The sequence below is a fragment of the Lolium perenne genome, chromosome 2, assembly GCF_019359855.2.
Source record: "Lolium perenne isolate Kyuss_39 chromosome 2, Kyuss_2.0, whole genome shotgun sequence".
NCBI lineage: Eukaryota > Viridiplantae > Streptophyta > Magnoliopsida > Poales > Poaceae > Lolium > Lolium perenne.
In genome coordinates, this window is record NC_067245.2 from 53,118,295 (window position 1) to 53,135,164 (window position 16,870).

At 46.5% G+C, this 16,870-nt stretch overlaps 2 protein-coding genes across 3 annotated transcripts; both read right to left on the reverse strand.

The window, feature by feature from the left end:
- Positions 1–8,919: 8,919 nt before the first annotated feature.
- On the reverse strand, positions 8,920–12,481 carry LOC127332623 (putative F-box protein At1g32420). 2 transcript variants are annotated; one of them, XM_051358941.2, is made up of 2 exons: positions 12,185–12,481; positions 8,920–11,200 (listed from the first exon to the last, which is right to left on the reverse strand). In XM_051358941.2, coding segments are annotated over exons 1-2 (1,254 nt in total). In that variant the 5' UTR covers positions 12,187–12,481; the 3' UTR covers positions 8,920–9,948. The 2 variants fall into 2 exon arrangements, with proteins under 2 accessions (XP_051214901.1, XP_051214900.1); XM_051358940.2 differs by having other exon boundaries at positions 8,920–11,205.
- Positions 12,482–14,007: 1,526 nt separating this feature from the next.
- LOC127328571 (F-box/kelch-repeat protein At3g06240-like) lies at positions 14,008–14,694 on the reverse strand. Its single transcript, XM_051355164.1, has one exon. It carries the CDS (start codon positions 14,692–14,694, stop codon positions 14,008–14,010), a length of 687 nt encoding a protein of 228 aa, XP_051211124.1.
- Between the last annotated feature and the right edge of the window lie 2,176 nt (positions 14,695–16,870).

Genomic DNA, 16,870 nt, shown 5'->3' on the forward strand with positions numbered 1-16,870 from the left:
AATGGCCGGAGTGGCGCCGGGCAGCAGCTAGGGTTCTCAGGTTTGGGGGCGGCTGATTAAGACCAGGAAAATCAAATCGATCTGGACGGAGAGGTAGAGCACGGCGAGGCGGTCCAGAACCCCATCCCGCCAAGATCGGGGAGGGCCGGAGGTGGCCAGAAGAACGGCGCCGCCGCAGGGGCGTGGTGGACGCGAGAGAAGGTGAGGGCGGTGACGGTGTGTGTGCGTGTGAGAGGGGTGAGCGAGAGAGAGAGGGGTCGGGCCAGAGTCTTGCCTGGCTCGACCAGGTTGAGTCGGTCGGACCAAGTTGGTCCACCTCCCGTTCCAGCGGGCAGCGAAAGTAGTAGCTCCTCTTGAATCCGACAGCACGACGGCGTGGTGTCGGTGACGGTGGAGAACTCCGGCGGAGCTTCGCTAAAGCACGCGGGAGATATGGAGGAGAGGGGGGCGGCTAGGGTTTGGGAGGGGGTGGCCGGCCACTTCAAGGGGGGCGGCCAGCTTGTGGTCTTGGGGTGGCCGGCCCCCTCCCTTGGCCCCTCATTATATAGGTGGAACCCCAAGTGTTGGACTACAAGTCTCCGAATAAGACCCGAACCCAAAACCTTCCATATGATAGGGAAACCTACCCAAGGTGGGAATCCCACTTGGGGTGGGATTCTTCCATATGGGGGGGGGGGTGGCCGGCCCCCATAGGGGGAGTCCACTTGGGACTCCACCCCCACTAGGGTTGGCCGGCCATGGAGGTGGAGTCCCGGAGGGACTCCACCTTCCTTGGTGGTTTCTTCCGGACTTTTCTAGAACCTTCTAGAACCTTCCATAGAACCTTTCGCATCATTTTAATTCACATAAAATAACATCCTATATATGAATCTTATTCTCCGGACCATTCCGGAACTCCTCGTGATGTCTGGGATCTCATCCGGGACTCCGAACAAATATTCGAACTCCATTCCATATTCAAGTTCTACCATTTCAACATCCAACTTTAAGTGTGTCACCCTATGGTTCGTGAACTATGCGGACATGGTTGAGTACTCACTCCGACCAATAACCAATAGCGGGATCTGGAGATCCATAATGGCTCCCACATATTCAACGATGACTTTAGTGATCGAATGAACCATTCACATACAATACCAATTCCCTTTGTCACGCGATATTTTACTTGTCCGAGGTTTGGTCTTCGGTATCACTCTATACCTTGTTCAACCTCGTCTCCTGACAAGTACTCTTTACTCGTACCGTGGTATGTGGTCTCTTATGAACTTATTCATATGCTTGCAAGACATTAGACGACATTCCACCGAGAGGGCCCAGAGTATATCTATCCGTGATCGGGATGGACAAATCCCACTGTTGATCCATATGCCTCAACTCATACTTTCCGGATACTTAATCCCACCTTTATAACCACCCATTTACGCAGTGGCGTTTGGTGTAATCAAAGTACCTTTCCGGTATAAGTGATTTACATGATCTCATGGTCATAAGGACTAGGTAACTATGTATCGAAAGCTTATAGCAAATAACTTAATGACGAGATCTTATGCTACGCTTAATTGGGTGTGTCCATTACATCATTCATACAATGACATAACCTTGTTATTAATAACATCCAATGTTCATGATTATGAAACTAATCATCCATTAATCAACAAGCTAGTTTAAGAGGCATACTAGGGACTTCTTGTTGTCTACATATCACACATGTACTAATGTTTCGGTTAATACAATTATAGCATGATATATAAACATTTATCATAAACATAAAGATATAAATAATAACCACTTTATTGTTGCCTCTAGGGCATATCTCCTTCAGATCCCCCCACTATATCTTGCATTTTTTGGGGGAAAGGAGAGAGGAGATCTAGATCTAGAGCTTCACCAATTGAATCCCTCTCCAAGTGAGGGGATCTTGTTAGATCTAGATCTTGGAGTAATTTGGTGTTCCTCCTCCTATTTTGTTCTTCCTCACTTATTCCCCCAATAGCTTTTGTAGCTTTCTTGGAATTTGGGGGAGAAGAACTTAGGCATGTTAGTGGTGTTCTTAGCCATTGCATTAGGTGCATCGGTTTGGGTTCTCTCCGGGGTTTCGGTCTCGTAGAGGGCTTGTTGACCTTAGTGGTGTTGTTGCCTTCGTGGCCTTGTTACCTTTGTGGTGTTGTAGCCTTTGTGGCCTTGTAGCCTTTGTGGTCTTGTCGTCTTTGTGGCGTGGTAGCCTTTGTGGCGTTGTTGCCTTTGTGGAGTGTGGTAGCCTTTGTGGTTTCCAAAATATCCGGCCCCCTCGAAAATGGCTAAGGACCTGAGGAAAAGCAAGTCAGGATAGAGGCCGGATATTTGGCCGGACATTCTCCCGGTTTTGTACCTGAGGCCGGATTATCCGGCCCTTACTTAGGCCGGAATATCCGGCCCCCCGGAAGCCCCAACGGCTGGATTTTGGGGAGGGGTATTTATACCCCTCTTCTTCTTCCTTCCTCCTTTGCTCAATCATTGCACAAGAAATCTGCCAAGCTTCACCTCCATTAGAGCCACCTCAAGAAAAACAAGATTTGCAAGATCTCCTTCCTCCCCCAACCAAAGCTCTTGATCTTTGGAGATTCGAAGGAGAAGACACCGATCTACATCCTCACCGAAGCGTTTTTCATTTCCCCCTCATTTGTTTGAGGGATCTCATGCTAGTGTTCCTATTTGGTTCCCTAGTTGATTTATGTTGTTGTGTTGTTGTTGATTGTTGTATTGTTACAGATTTGGGAGCCTCCAATTCAGTTGTGGATGTGTGCTCCAAGAACCTTGTAAAGGCCCGGTTTCCGCCTCGAGGAAATCCCTTAGTGGAAGTGGGCTAGGCCTTCGTGGCGTTGCTCACCGGAGATCTGAGTGAAGCCTTCGTGGCTGTTGGTTTGGCTTTCGTAGCAATCACACTCCTCCAAACGTAGACGTACCTTCTTGCAAAGGAAGGGAACTACGGGAATCATCTCCGTGTCATCGCGTGCTCCACTCTCGGTTACCTCTATCCTATTCTATCTCTTATATTGCGTAGCTATATCTTGCTAGTTGATTATCTTGTCATATAGGTAAATTCACTTAGTTGCATATCTAGAGAATTTACCTTTGTGTCAAGCCTAAATTGAAAAAGAACTAAAAATTGGTTAGCACCTATTCACCCCCCTCTAGGTGCGGCATACGATCCTTTCGGTTACTCGCCCCCATTTACATGTGTTGGTTTTGTACCTTGCATGTGGTTGTGTATGTTGTGCCTCCTACTTGCTTATCTTGCTTGCTTGCTTATATATGTTGGGTGGAACATCATGTACAGTTGTTCTTATGTTGAGCCCATTGCATCTTGTTGATATCTTAGTTGTTGGCTCGTGTGAGAAATTAATGGACTATCCCATTTTGGGGGAGTGATATGCTTTGTGCATCTCACAATCTTAAAATGTGCGACATGATGAATTAAAATTCTATAATGACCATTAACTATCTCACGTGGTTCTTATTTGCCTCTTGCATGAAAAATGTCTTTATCACATTATGGGGGAGTATTATGCTTTGTGCATCTTACAAGCCTAGAAAATGTGAACACTTGAGGTTGTGTCATATAGAATTGATATTTTAGATTATCTTGTTCCTATGTGACAAGTTTGCTCAAACAAAACCCATTTTGCCTAAATTGCTTGACAAGAATTTGCCTTTTGGGTTAGACTCCCATGTGTCTTCCTTGCTCTTATGGACACCTTTATCTTACTTGAACCTTTTTAGTGTCTTGACAAATATCGGTCGAGCGATGATCCCGCATTTGTGCATTTTGTATTCAAATGCAAAATCCTAAATAGTGCACTAATATTGGGGGAGCTCTCCTATGCTTGTTAGAACACTCTCTTGTTTCAAGAATTTGACATTGGAAGACAAACCTTTTCTTTTCGGTACTTTTGTGCCATCATGAAAAGCGTTGAGGGTTTTGTTTATTTGGAACCTTGCTTTCTTTGGGAGTTGGCTATCTCATTACTTGATATTTGGTTTTACTTTCCTAAAATGAGGTAAGTCCTTGAGCATGTGTGTTTTGGATATCTTGCTCTATTTCTCTTGTACCTATCTTGTGTGTGCACGTTTCTTTGTGGATAAATATATTCGTGATGTTGTCCACTTAGAGAAACTTATATACATAAGAGATGGTGCATATATTTTGATATCCCTCTTTGTTGGAGTCCATTCCTTTATTCTTATTTGACTCTTTGATGACTCCACAAAGAACTTGGTTATGAGTGCTCGTTTTATCCTATTTGCATCTTCAAGCACTCATAGTTGATTTTGGCACAAGCTTTGAGTGATCTTGTGGGAGTGATGATGCCATGTTTGTGCACCTTATTCTTCAATGCAAATTGTTTATCTTGTGCACAAACCTTGGGGAGCTTCCACATATTACTTAGAGCATCCTTCTTGATCTTATCATAATATCTTTAACTTGATTTGTTGGTTCATTGGATTGCTTGCTTCATTTGTCGAAGCTTTCTCACCTTCTTATTCTCTTGCAATCCTTGATCCTCAATATAGTTTGATTTACTCCAAATATTCGTCATTAAATATGTGCATCTGATTTCACTCACAATTACGAGAAATGCACAACTTATGGAGGAACGCTCACTATATTGTCCTTCTAAACCTTTCGTCCATTTTGGCAATCGATGCCAATGGGGGAGAAGTTTGGAGGGTTTAAGATGATTGCTTTTGTTGGTTCTTAAGCAATTGCCTTTCATGCCTTGCATTTGTTGCTTTGCATGGTTGAATATTTAGAGGATACTCCGCTAGGATTTATTGCCGATATATGCAATGAAATTCAAGTTCATTCACACATGCATATATTATGGGGGAGTTTGTTCTAAATATTCAACTTGGGGTTTTGGTAATTGATGACAATCCCCATGGACTAACGGTTGCATTAAGAATCTATCTTAGGTCCATAGCCATGTGTTGGTCTCAAGGTTTTAAGATGGAGAAGATCGAGTATGATGAAGAAGACCGATGAAGATGGTGTCGAAGAGAGACGAAGACGGTGTTGAAGATGAAGAGAGAAGATGACATAGAAGATGGATGAAGACGGTGGCGTGCGTACAAGATCGAAGAAGACGGTGCCGTGTATGTTGGTGGAAGACGGTGGCATGGACAATGATGAAGAGGGTGAAGACGGAGCTTGCCGACTAAAGAGAAACGCGCAAGGATAAGGTTTGTGCTCGATAGGTTAGTGGATCGCATCATCGGAGAGAGCTCAAACCTTGCATGCATTGCATCGTTTTTCTTGGTTGTTCTTGGTTCTTATCCATGAGATGAGTTAGAGCTTGTGTTCATTCCCATGACAAGCTCTAGCTCATCGGAAACGGATTCCGGTTGCATCGCATGTTGCATGTGCAAAGGTGATGATTTTTCCGATATACCATATTGAGAGGTTACACCTCTATGACCATGAGAAAATCATCATCCACAGTTTTCCATGTTTTCACCTTGTGTAGTGATAGCTCTTGTCGTCCTCTTTCCGGCAAAATTGATTTCATGTCATTCCGAGTTTCCTACCTCAAGTTATGGATTTTACACTTGCTTCATATTTAAAAAGAAAAAGAAAAAGATTTTTGGGCCGGGCGGTACTACCGCTGGCGGTACTGGCCCAAGTACCGCACGTGCAGTTTTGGCTTACTGGACTCGCAGCGGTACCAGGCCGATACCGGCCCAGTAGTACCGTAGCCCACTTACGGTACCGGCCCGGTACCGGGCCCGGTACTACCGGACTTTTTATTTTTTATAGTTTCCTTTTTCCCAGCCTCCACCTCCTCTCCCGCAGTGGGCCGCCGCCACTACTCCGGCCCAGCTAGCCCGCACCCAGCTCCCGCGCCAGGCCGCTGCCTGAACCTTCCGCCTGGGCCGCCTCCAGGCCGCCGCCGGCCCACACTGCACGGCCACGCTCGCTGGCCGCCGCCTCCACACGCTCCCGCTCGATCGAGAGCGAGGAGGCGTTAACCGCCGAGCCTCGGAGCCCTCGCTCCTCCCGCCCGCATGCATGCACTGCCGCTGCTGGCCCCACGAGCGCATGCACTGCTGCTGCTCTGCTGTTATCGTTGCTCCGCCGCTATGCTGCAATTTCTCTCTTGCTTTTTCAGATCTATTTTCAGCCAAACGGTAGTACCGCTCCGCACTGCGGTAGTACCGCTTTGGGGTATTTTCTGGGCGGTTTCTGCACACTTCGTGCGCGAGCGGTAGTACCGCTTTGACAAGCGGTAGTACCGCTCGGGCGCAAATCTAACCGTTTTTCCACCTCCGACCCAAACACTTCTTCCCCTCCATTCTCTCTCCTCTATTGTTGACCTTGAGTTGTTTCTTCCTCCTCTTGATCCCTCCACTATTTCTGGCATATTTTTGGGGGGAAAGGAGAGAGGAGACCTAGATCTAGAGCTTCACCAATTGAATCCCTCTCCAAGTGAGGGGATCTTGCTAGATCTAGGTCTTGGAGTTATTTGGTGTTTCTCCTCATATTTGTTCTTCCTCCCTTATTCCCCCAATAGTTTTTGTAGCTTTGTTGGAATTTGAGAGAGAAGAACTTGGGCATCTTAGTGGTGTTCTTAGCCATTGTATTAGGTGCATCGGTTTGGATTCTCTCCGGGGTTTCGATCTCGTAGAGGGCATGTTGACCATAGTGGTGTAGTTGCCTTAGTGGCCTTGTTTCCTTTGTGGTGTTCTAGCCTTTGTGGCCTTGTCGTCTTTGTGGCGTTGTAGCCATTGTGGAGTTGTTGCCTTTGTGGAGTGTGGTAGCCTTTGTGGTTTTCGAGCCGGTTGTGGCGCGTTGGTGTCTTGGTGGCTTTGTTGCCGGTGTGGCGTGTTGTAGCCTCTTGTGGCCTTGTACTTGAGAGCCTCCGTGTTGTGGAGTTGCCTCAAGCTTGATACTTGGGGTTTTGCCGAAGCTTGTACGGGTTCGGTGACCACCCTCAAGGGTCCCTTAGTGGATCGAGGCTTTCCCCTTGGTGGAAATGCTCGAGGAGAATACGGTGACCCTAGTGACTCATTGGAGTGCCTTGTGCCTCCACACTGCTCCAGACGGAGACGTAGCACCCTTGGGTGTGAACTTCGGGATACATCGTCGTCTCCTCGTGCACCGGTTACTTCTCTACCCGAGCTCCTTTACCTATGCGCTTTACCTTGTTATATCTATCTTGCTTGATGTGCTATACCTAGCTTGTTATCACCTTGTTGCTCATCATGCTAGCATAGGTTGTTGGTGCTCTTAGGCAAACCCCTAGTTGATAGGCTTTGAGCTAAACTAGTAAACACATGTGTAGTTTTATTCCGCATAGTTTAGCTCTCAAGTAGAAGTTTTTATACACCGCCGATTCACCCCCTCTAGGCGACGTCCTAGTACATCCAGACATGTTTTATGACCTGATTTTGTTTCTGAATTCATCTGTATGCGACATGTTTGATGACCTGATTTTGTTTCTGAATTCATCTGTATGCGATATGTGAACTGATATTGGCAGTGTGCTTAGAATGGCTAGCATGTAGAAACCGTGGCAATTTGACTGCCGGTAGGATGTTTCAGGCAATCTAACTGCCGGTAGAGATATTTGTGGCAGAAAAACTGCCGGTAGGATGTTTCAGGCAATCTAACTGCCGGTAGAAATATTTGTGGCAGACAAACTGCCGGTAGAAATGTACGGGCAGCATAACTGCCGGCGTAGGGTATGTGTCGGCAAAGAATTATCCTAGGGCAGCTAGCCTGCCGGTACAGATTTATCTGCCGGCACATGTCTTTGCCGTCAGCATTATAGAGGGCAGATATGTCTGCCGGCACAACATATGTGCTGGTAGGCTACTTGCCTACATAAGCTGCTTACGCCGGTAGTTTTATAGCCTTCATGCTTGCTCCATCCTGTAGTGATAGTTGTTTCCCATGTTCTCCCTGGCAGAAATTATTAAACAGTAATATGGAGAAATTTCAAGTAAATGTAGGTGTTGTATCTTTATGTGTTTAGTGCATCAGTGCATGGTATTACTATTATAAAGTTAAAACTGCATAATTTGAAGCATCTAAATCTCCTGAGAACTTGAAACGTTTACATTAACATCAGAATGGGCAGCTAATTGAATGAAAGAAAAAGGATCTCGCTGTTGTTACTGCATGGATTCACATGACATCCGTCTTTTAACGTGTGGAAAAGGCGAAGAGAATAACTGTGCAATGCATTGTTGAAACCTAATTGTGATATGAACGCATTTATGTAACCCAATGGAAGAAAAGAACACTAATATATTTCTGAACTAACAGACCTCCGTGAATACGTCTTGTGACATGTTTTGAACTAACAGACCGCCGGGATTGGCCCTCCATCCGGTTCCCCATTTCATGTCAAGGCCAACTTGGGGTCCTGATGGCGCGGACCGCTAGTAGAGCCTGGACCTGCTCCCGGAACCGCCTGACGAGCTCCGCCGTCTTGACCTGCGAGGGGGCAGCGCCGTGGTATCTTGGATCGGGGGAGAGGTCAATGGGGCGAGTTGAGGGAGACGAACTGGTGGGGTTAGGCGGAGATGTTGGCGAAGGATCTGTTCGTGCCGACGGGAGGGACAGAGGTGGCGGTGGAGATCGGCGGCGCCACCAAGGCTGTGAGGACGACTCGTGGAGGAAGAAGAAAATGTTATGGCTTTTTTTTGGTTGTTGTCGAGATGTGTCACACACAGAAATACCAGCTTGGGCTCTGTTGGACCGGGCCTGTCTAGTGTCTACAGCCTTTTTCTAGTGCGGTGGCAATTTTGGCACCAGTATGAATTATACTACTACCTTTCTTGACACAAGTATGAAGTCTTCTGAGCATTTAGGGCATGTACAATGGTAGGGAAGATCCATCTTCTCTTACTAATCCACATCATCTAGAGAAGACGATAAAAATTAGAGGTACAATGTATTATCTCTTATTGTCATCCCTTATAATAAATGTGAATGAATTATTTTAACCAGGAAATTGTATGGCTAAGGGAAGACAATTCGTACAATGGGGAAAATAGTGTTCTCTTATTTCATAAGAGATCATCCCTTAGCTAAGGGAAGACAACCTTCTCTTTCCCCATTTTCTCTCCAATTAAGCAACAATCCTACGTGGTAATCATAAGGGAAGGCTGACATCACCCCATTATACATGCACTTAGAGCACCTTCAGCCACGCCCCCGTGTAGGCTCCTAGGACCAAATTTTTTCATCCGGACGGCGTAAAACGGTCTAGTCATGCATCCAGTCTCGATTTCACCCGGATTTGGACTTATATCCACCCAGACTCCCCACGCCAACCCCGGTCCCCCACGGGGCCGTTGGGGGCTCCGGATGAAAGATTCTCGTCTGCGTGACCCGCTGTCAGGGACTAGTCTCCTCTCTCTTCTGATTTTTCTCCCCACCTACCGCCCTTCTCTCTCCTCGATCTTTTCCCCACCTTGCCGAGCTAGAGCACGACGGGCAGGACGGAGCTCGCGGGCGGCCATGTCGGGACCTGGCTGAGCTAGAGCACGACAGGCAGGACTGAGCTCGCAGACGGCCGGGTCGGTCCAAGGCCGGCCGGGTTGGTACTGGCTGGGCTTCTTCCTCAGCCTCGGCGCCGCCGCGCTGTACGTGCTGGTGCTGCCGCTCGTGGAGCTCACCTACAAGCGGGGCGGCGGGCGCATGGTGACGTACGCGCTGGTGGTGGAGATGCAGCTAGTCATGGGCTTTTTCGCCACCGGCCTTCTTCACCGCCGACACTGCACCACCGTCGGGTGCGTGGCCAACATGGTCAATGCCGGTCGAACACTTCCTTGGCATCCTCACTAGCGCCGTGTGTGGGGAGACGGCTGGAAAAGTGTAGCTCCCCATGCTAAAAATAGGTCTAATTCGGACCAATTTTCATTCGGATTGTGCCCCGGGGCCTCCAACGGCTGGAGGTGCTCTTAGATAGATGGAAATGAAGGGATGGTATTTGAGTCTGCACTAAGTGGAACGAGACTTTCGGTGTAGGGTATGACGTTGAAGAAGTATGCATCCTTCCCAGCAGACTCAAATGTGCGTGACCTACGACGCTGGAATCTCAGGCTTTCCAACTCAGACGCGACTGTCAGTTCGTTTGACTGTAGATCGTAGTAATACAGTTTGTTCGTTAGCCATATCACCATCACGCCACAGCCGCTGCTGCTTGGAATAAGGGCGATCGGATGGCACAGGTCCGTGACATACATCGTGTAGCGTGGTTCCCATAGGGACCTTGGCCCGTCATCTTCTACCAGCGCCCAGATCGTGAGAGGACGCTCCTCAGAGTGCCCAAGCCCAACACGCCTGCCAATCAAACATAACTCCCCGTGCATCACATCCAAGTTATAAGATTCAAACTCTTCAGGGTCCAATTCATCAGGCAAACGGGTGACACTGAACGTCTCATCTGCCAAGCTGAAGCGCAGAATGCCATGTGGACGCGGCTTGAGGCAGCTCGTGTCAATGACAAAATACACACCCCCATTGATACACTGGGCAGTTATCCACCCCGCGACAGGATATGGTTGATCCGCCGCCACTTCCCTCCAACAAGGAGCACGGCTGCCACTGCCAATGGTACACACCTCCATTCCCATGTCGTAGATGCCTGTTTCAGGATCTATGGAACGAAAGAAGGACCGAACTACCTTGTACATGCCAGTGCGAGGATCGCGCCCGAACCCCACAGGGAGGTTGACATCACCCTCCATCATGTCACGGCTAGTCTCTGGCAGCGTGACAACATCCCTAGTGGCCGGGTTGAAGAGGTACACCTTAGTATCCGTGGGCACAATCACCAAGCCGTCGCAGTGGGCAAAGCAGCAAACTGAACTGAACTCTCCGTCAAAGTCTCTGCCATGAACGAGCCTCACCTTGGAGGCACCTTGCTGCCACTGGTAGAAGCGGATGTTGCTGGAGAAAGTCGTTGGCCAGTTCTCACCTTGGACGACACGATCCAGCGTATGCGGGGTGATGAGCAATGAGGGGTGCTTCTCCCATCTGGAGGCAGAGAACTGGAGGTGCGAGCGGATGAAGGAGGGGTCAGATATCGTCGTGCACCAGGCCTTGCTGACGCACTTGAAGCGCCGGAGAGACTTGACCGGCAGTCGAATCAGGATCTCAAAGACAAGCTCCTCTGGCAATTCCGTAGTCTGCACCTTCTTCTCCTTCTTCCTGGTCTTCATGGCGTACATGCATACGAAAGAAAAAGAGACGGGGATGTTACTATTGCTTGCAAGCGGACATGATTATATATGCACAGCAGACATGATGTTTCAGATATTGACCACGGTCTCCATAACAGACTCGGATTAGGTTTCCCCCGAAAACAGAACAAGAACTTCCCAAATAGAGAATAAACGAATCCATGAGTCCATCGGAAAGGCTTGCCGCAAAAAACGAATCCATGAGTCCCACGAGTACCTAAAATATACGAATATAAGGGACGAAGGACCGCGTATTGCAAACCAATACGGCTGTGCGATCAACACCGTGGCCAAACACGCTTTACAATAAGACCATGTTGACGTGTGATGCGTCAATTGGATCGCGCTGAGCTCCCCTCCATTGGATCCACAAACCTATGGTCTGATTTCTTCCGAAACCACACACAGAGAATAATTCCGTACTCCCTCCATGACAACTAAAAAACGCTCCAGGTAAAAAAAAAAAACAACTAAAATACGCTGTCAATAATTCTTTTGAAGGATTTCTTCCATATAAGTCAATGGGGATTAAGCACTAAAATTTGTAATTGATCGCGAACATTTCGGTTGTTCCTCCCGTAACCAGAAAACAGAAAAAAAACAGTAAATCTCAAACTTTCACCGAACAGAAAAACGCTTGATTCATTCTAAGAAAAAAGGATTAATTCTATACATAGCAACCAATATTGCACACAAACGAAAAAATTCCCAACTTTTTATGACAGCGAACCGTAGATCACCCACAAATTCGAGAACGACAATCCCCGCAAGAAAATAAAATCGAGAACAACCAATTATTATTCATGGCTTATCCATGAAGGTATACAGAAAAGAAAACAGAGATGAATGTGATGCGACAACCGTTCCAGGAAATGATTCAGATCTGGTAACGTATTATCATCGAAATGAAAGATCTGGCAAGTATAGGTTGGCGTGGTCGGAGCTGACTTACATCACAAAGGAGCAGCCTTTCTTCCAAACTGATGCAGGGATTTATCCCGGCTCTACTATCAATTGTCGCCACCATTTCCCCATGGCGGCATCGCGAAAGAGTGAGTGCTCCGCCGGCCGCAACCAATGGAGCCTTGGCTCCACGATTCAAGCCCCTAGATCTCATGGCTGGTCGCCGGCAGCCCTCGCCGCCGCAGGGCATCTTATCGCAGGCTGTTAGCTGAAATTTTATCACACCTGATTTGGGGATAGACGAGGAAGGGAGTGAGTGACGAGCACCTCCCTCAAAGGTCATAAAGAGGGGTGTGGGGGGTGGGAGAAAGAGACGGTCGCGGATCGACCGGTACAAACATTTTTTTTAAACTCCCCCCTTAATAGGGAAATTTTACTTTTTTGCCCTGTTTTACTTTGGCACTCTACGATTTGCCCCTGTTTACTTTGACCTCTATTTTTTGCCACCATTTACTTTGCCTCTTGATGATTTGCCCCTTGATAGGCCGGACCCACAAGCTATGACGAAAATACCCCAGTACATGTTTGACCGGGATTGATTGAGAGCTCGACCTGTTGGTTCACGGCCCGACCAGGGAAGCGAGCGGCGGCCGGCGGCTCCCCACGACGGTCCGAGTAAAGAAAGAAAGGGAGCTTGGCGGCGGGATTCCGGGAGCACGGCAACAACTCCCCCGCGACGCTAGGACGAACCTCCTCATCCCGCCCTCCCCTGTGTGCTGAGATCTAGGGTTAGGATTTAGGAGGTCCGGCCGTCGGTGACGAGCTGGCTGGCTGGTCGCCAGTCCCTTCTCTTGTTTTGATTCGGCCCTCATCCATTCTTCTCTACCTGTCTGCCATCTTCGATTTGACTTTGGAGCTTGTGTTTGACATAGCAGGGTCAGAGGAGGAGAGAGGTACGGGGGTGTGGTTGTGCCGCATCGGGGAAGCAGCGGCGGCCGGAGAACTGCAGCTCTAGCGGTGGAGATGCAGCCGCGACTGGAACCTGCTGCGGTGTCGGCCAAGCGCAGGCGAGCGGCAGAGCCCGTGGAAGTTCTTCATGCCCTTCTAAACGGAGGAGAAAAGGGATTAACAATCTCCACTCTGTTCACGTCTGTGCAACCAGGGGCAATTGTGTCATCCAGTTTTGTCCTACATCCCCAAATTAAACGAAAACAAATCAAAAGGGCAAATCATCAAGAGGCAAAGTAAATGGTGGCAAAAAATAGAGGTCAAAGTAAACAGGGGCAAATCGTAGAGTGCCAAAGTAAAACAGGGCAAAAAGTAAAATTTCCCCCCTTAATAATAGAAATCCGTGGATACCCCACCTAAATACGAGCTTTGATCCATCCGCCCATCTCATGCCCTTAGATAGGTGCTTAGAAAAATAAATTAAAGTTTTTGCTAAGCACCAATACTTATTCGAGAGGTATTTAGGTAGACATTTCTTTTTTTGAAAAGAATACGGTAGGGGAAGCCTAGGGGCGGAAACGGATCGGATCCGGATCGGATAGTGCCCTTTCCATATGTGTGCTAAGCATGCTTGCACAGTGGATGTGACTGCTGCTTGGATGGAACTACCACCTAGTTTCATTGTTGCCAGCCTCCAAGCCGATTGTGCTGGAGCTGTTGCTGTTTAATAAAGCCCTATGATTCCATGCAAAAAAAAAAAAAATGTGCCCTTTCCATATCTGTTTCCATATTTACGGTGGGTTTTTTTGTGTGTGTGAAATAATAAGAATCCAAATCTGCGTCCGTGGGAATTTGAACTTTAGGTAGGCATCTCTCTAGTACAAATAAACACCGGTGCTTAAACAAAAACAAATTAATTTTTTTTCAGGCATCTTTTATTGTACATGTCCTTAGAGTATCTCCACCGGCATCAAATAGGCGTTGTCCAACAAGAGCAGGGCTGCCGCCGACGGTACACACCTCCATCCCCATGTCGTAGATGCCCGTTATGGAACGGAAGAAGGACCGGACTACCTTGTACATGCCGGTGCGAGGATCGCGACCGAACCCCACATGGAGGTTGACGTCCCCATACGTGGCGTCAAGGCTACTATCCGGCAGGGTGAGAACATCCCTCGTGGCCGGGTTGAAGAGGTAGACCATGGTATCCGTGGGGAGAAACACCAAGCCGTCGCAGTGGGCAAACAAGCAAACCGAGCTGAACTCTCCGTCGAAGTCCCTGCCATGGACGAGCCTCGTCTTGGAGGCACCTTGCTGCCACTGGTAGAAGCGGATGTTGCTGGAGAAAGTCTTCGGCCAGTTCTCGCCTTGATCGACGCTATCGAGCGTGTGCGGGGTGATGAGCAAGGTTGGGTTCTGCTCCCATCTGGAGGCGGAGAATTGGAGGTGCGAGCGGATGAAGGAGGGGTCAGATATCTCGGTGCGCCAGGCCTTGCTGACGCACTTGAAGCGCCGGAGAGACTTCACCGGCAGTCGTATCAGGATCTCCAAGACAAGCTCCTCCGGCAGCTCCGTAGGCTGCGGCTTCTTCTGCTTCTTCATGCCGTACATGCAGACGTCGACAGAAAAAGAGACGGGCGATATGATGTTACTAGAGCTTGCTAGTGGACATCCAAATTGGCCACGATCTCCTTAACAGAGATTGGCAATATGATTGAAAAGAGTTACTAGACATGATGTATCCGAATTGGCCACGATCTCCTTAACATACTCGGATGAGGTGTACTCTCCTAAAATATATAAAACAAGAACTTCCCGCGAATCTAGATTTTTTTTGCGGTTGGAGAAGCCAGCACACGAAGAAAAGTTGGATCAAATGAAAACGTGAACAAAGGCCTCCTCTAGGAGATTAATTTTTTCTGTCGGAGGAAGCTGAGGGGCATCCTGAAAATTTGAACTCAGTTACTTAACACTAGTAAGCTAAAAATTGAAGTCAACACCTTTTTGTGCCACATATTGCTCTTATTTGTTTTACTTAGAATTATAATCTCTTTTGACCCTGTTTACAAGATTGTGGACCAACATAATGAAGTTACTTTTGTGATCATGACTCGACAAGAAAATATCAAGTCTATTTTTTTTTTGTTGTAAAACTCTATTTAGCCAAACTCTTCTTTTATAGAATTTTGATTTAAAGGACCCAAAACACAAGTTTTGATACAAAAGAGAAATGATTTTAAACAAAGTGTTTAGAAAACTATATGGAGCTATAAGATGTTATCTCCACTCTATTTCTCAAAATAAATACTTTTGCAAGAATTCCGGAGATCCTTGTTTCAAACATTTTTTGGAAACTATAAGAAAGCAATTATATTATCTCTTGTGATTTACTGTGAACAAATTTTTGGAAGACTACCAAGCTAATATTTCTAAAACTCTTTTCAATCATATTGCCATTATCATCTTGAGCAGAAGTTCAACATTGATACTTGGGATGTTCTTGGTTTTGTTTGAATAAGAATTATTTGACTTGTTTGATTGATTAAATTTCTTGTGTGCGTGACCCAACCTCTCACCAAATTATCCATGTACATTATGACCAAAGTATATATACTTATTAAATATTTTCATCCTATTTTCCAAATAAAATCCTATTTAACTGTTCTTCTGTTTCAAACACTAGAAATATATTTCTTGCAAAAAGGACTATTATTTTTAAAACCTTGGATTATTAAAATCAGAAATGAGATATACAAAATGTGTGTATACTCATTTCTCTTAAAATAAAATTTAAAAGATTATTTGCAGAATATTTCCCTAATTATCAATATGGGAGAGACATAAACCCCTATATTTAATTCATTTTCCTTCAACACAAAATCTTGGGAATGGTACCCAAGCTCTATAATGACTTTTTTTAGTTCCTCAAACAAAGATCTCACTAAGTCAAATTCAAAATTTTGAAACTAAACGGGCAAAGATGAATTTTTACCTAAGCCACATTCCAACGTGTGTTAGAAATATTCAATGAAATCCAAGAGTGTAGATCCTTTGATCCCTCTATCCAATCGACACCATCTTCCATTTAAAAATTTGAAAAAGGCACACAAAACCCTCATGCCACTCTTTACACAGAACTAAACCTAGGGTTCACACAAGTTTTTGTTGTTTTCCTTCTACCTCTTTCCCTCTCTCTCCTACACAAAGTCACTGCACACAGACCCTTGCAACCCCTCCCTCCAATTTCCTTCTCTTTTGCATCAGTAATATATCATCCATAATCATTATTCTTGTCTAGGACATAAGAGTTTCTTTACCGGATCCTGAAAAACACCCGACCCATCTGATAACTAGCCTTTTCCGTTTTGTGGAATAAAGGTCATACGCAACCGGAATTTTTCTGGCGCTCCCTCGATATCAGATCATAGAGAGTTTTTACCATAAAACTACCATTTTCCTTGAAAATGTCCGATATACTACCACATTATATTTTCATGACAAAAATCTACCACTCTAGTGCAACCTCTTTGCAATGCACACTAAACTTCAATTCAACATGATTTGACAACGTTTCTGACAAGTGGCCTGGCCAATTTTGATGAGGTGGATGTGGTGACCCGGCATACCACTGCATGGTGTAGTAGTGCAAGTCTGATATAATACCAATGAAACACCGTTCCACTAGTATTATATCGCTCAGAGTGGTACAACAGAAACATATGCGGGTCCAAGGCATGTCTATAGAATTACAACACTGACTCGTTACAAAAGATTATCACAGCCTCCT

Coding starts and splice junctions, on each gene's coding strand:
- LOC127332623 (XM_051358940.2), bottom strand. CDS start 12,478: ATGACCTTTGAGGGAGGTGCTCGTCACTCACTCCCTTCCTCGTCTATC. Junction 11,206..12,184: donor AAAGGCTGCTCCTTTGTGAT/GTAAGTCAGCTC, acceptor TACGCCATGAAG/ACCAGGAAGAAGGAGAAGAA.
- LOC127328571 (XM_051355164.1), bottom strand. CDS start 14,694: ATGTACGGCATGAAGAAGCAGAAGAAGCCGCAGCCTACGGAGCTGCCG.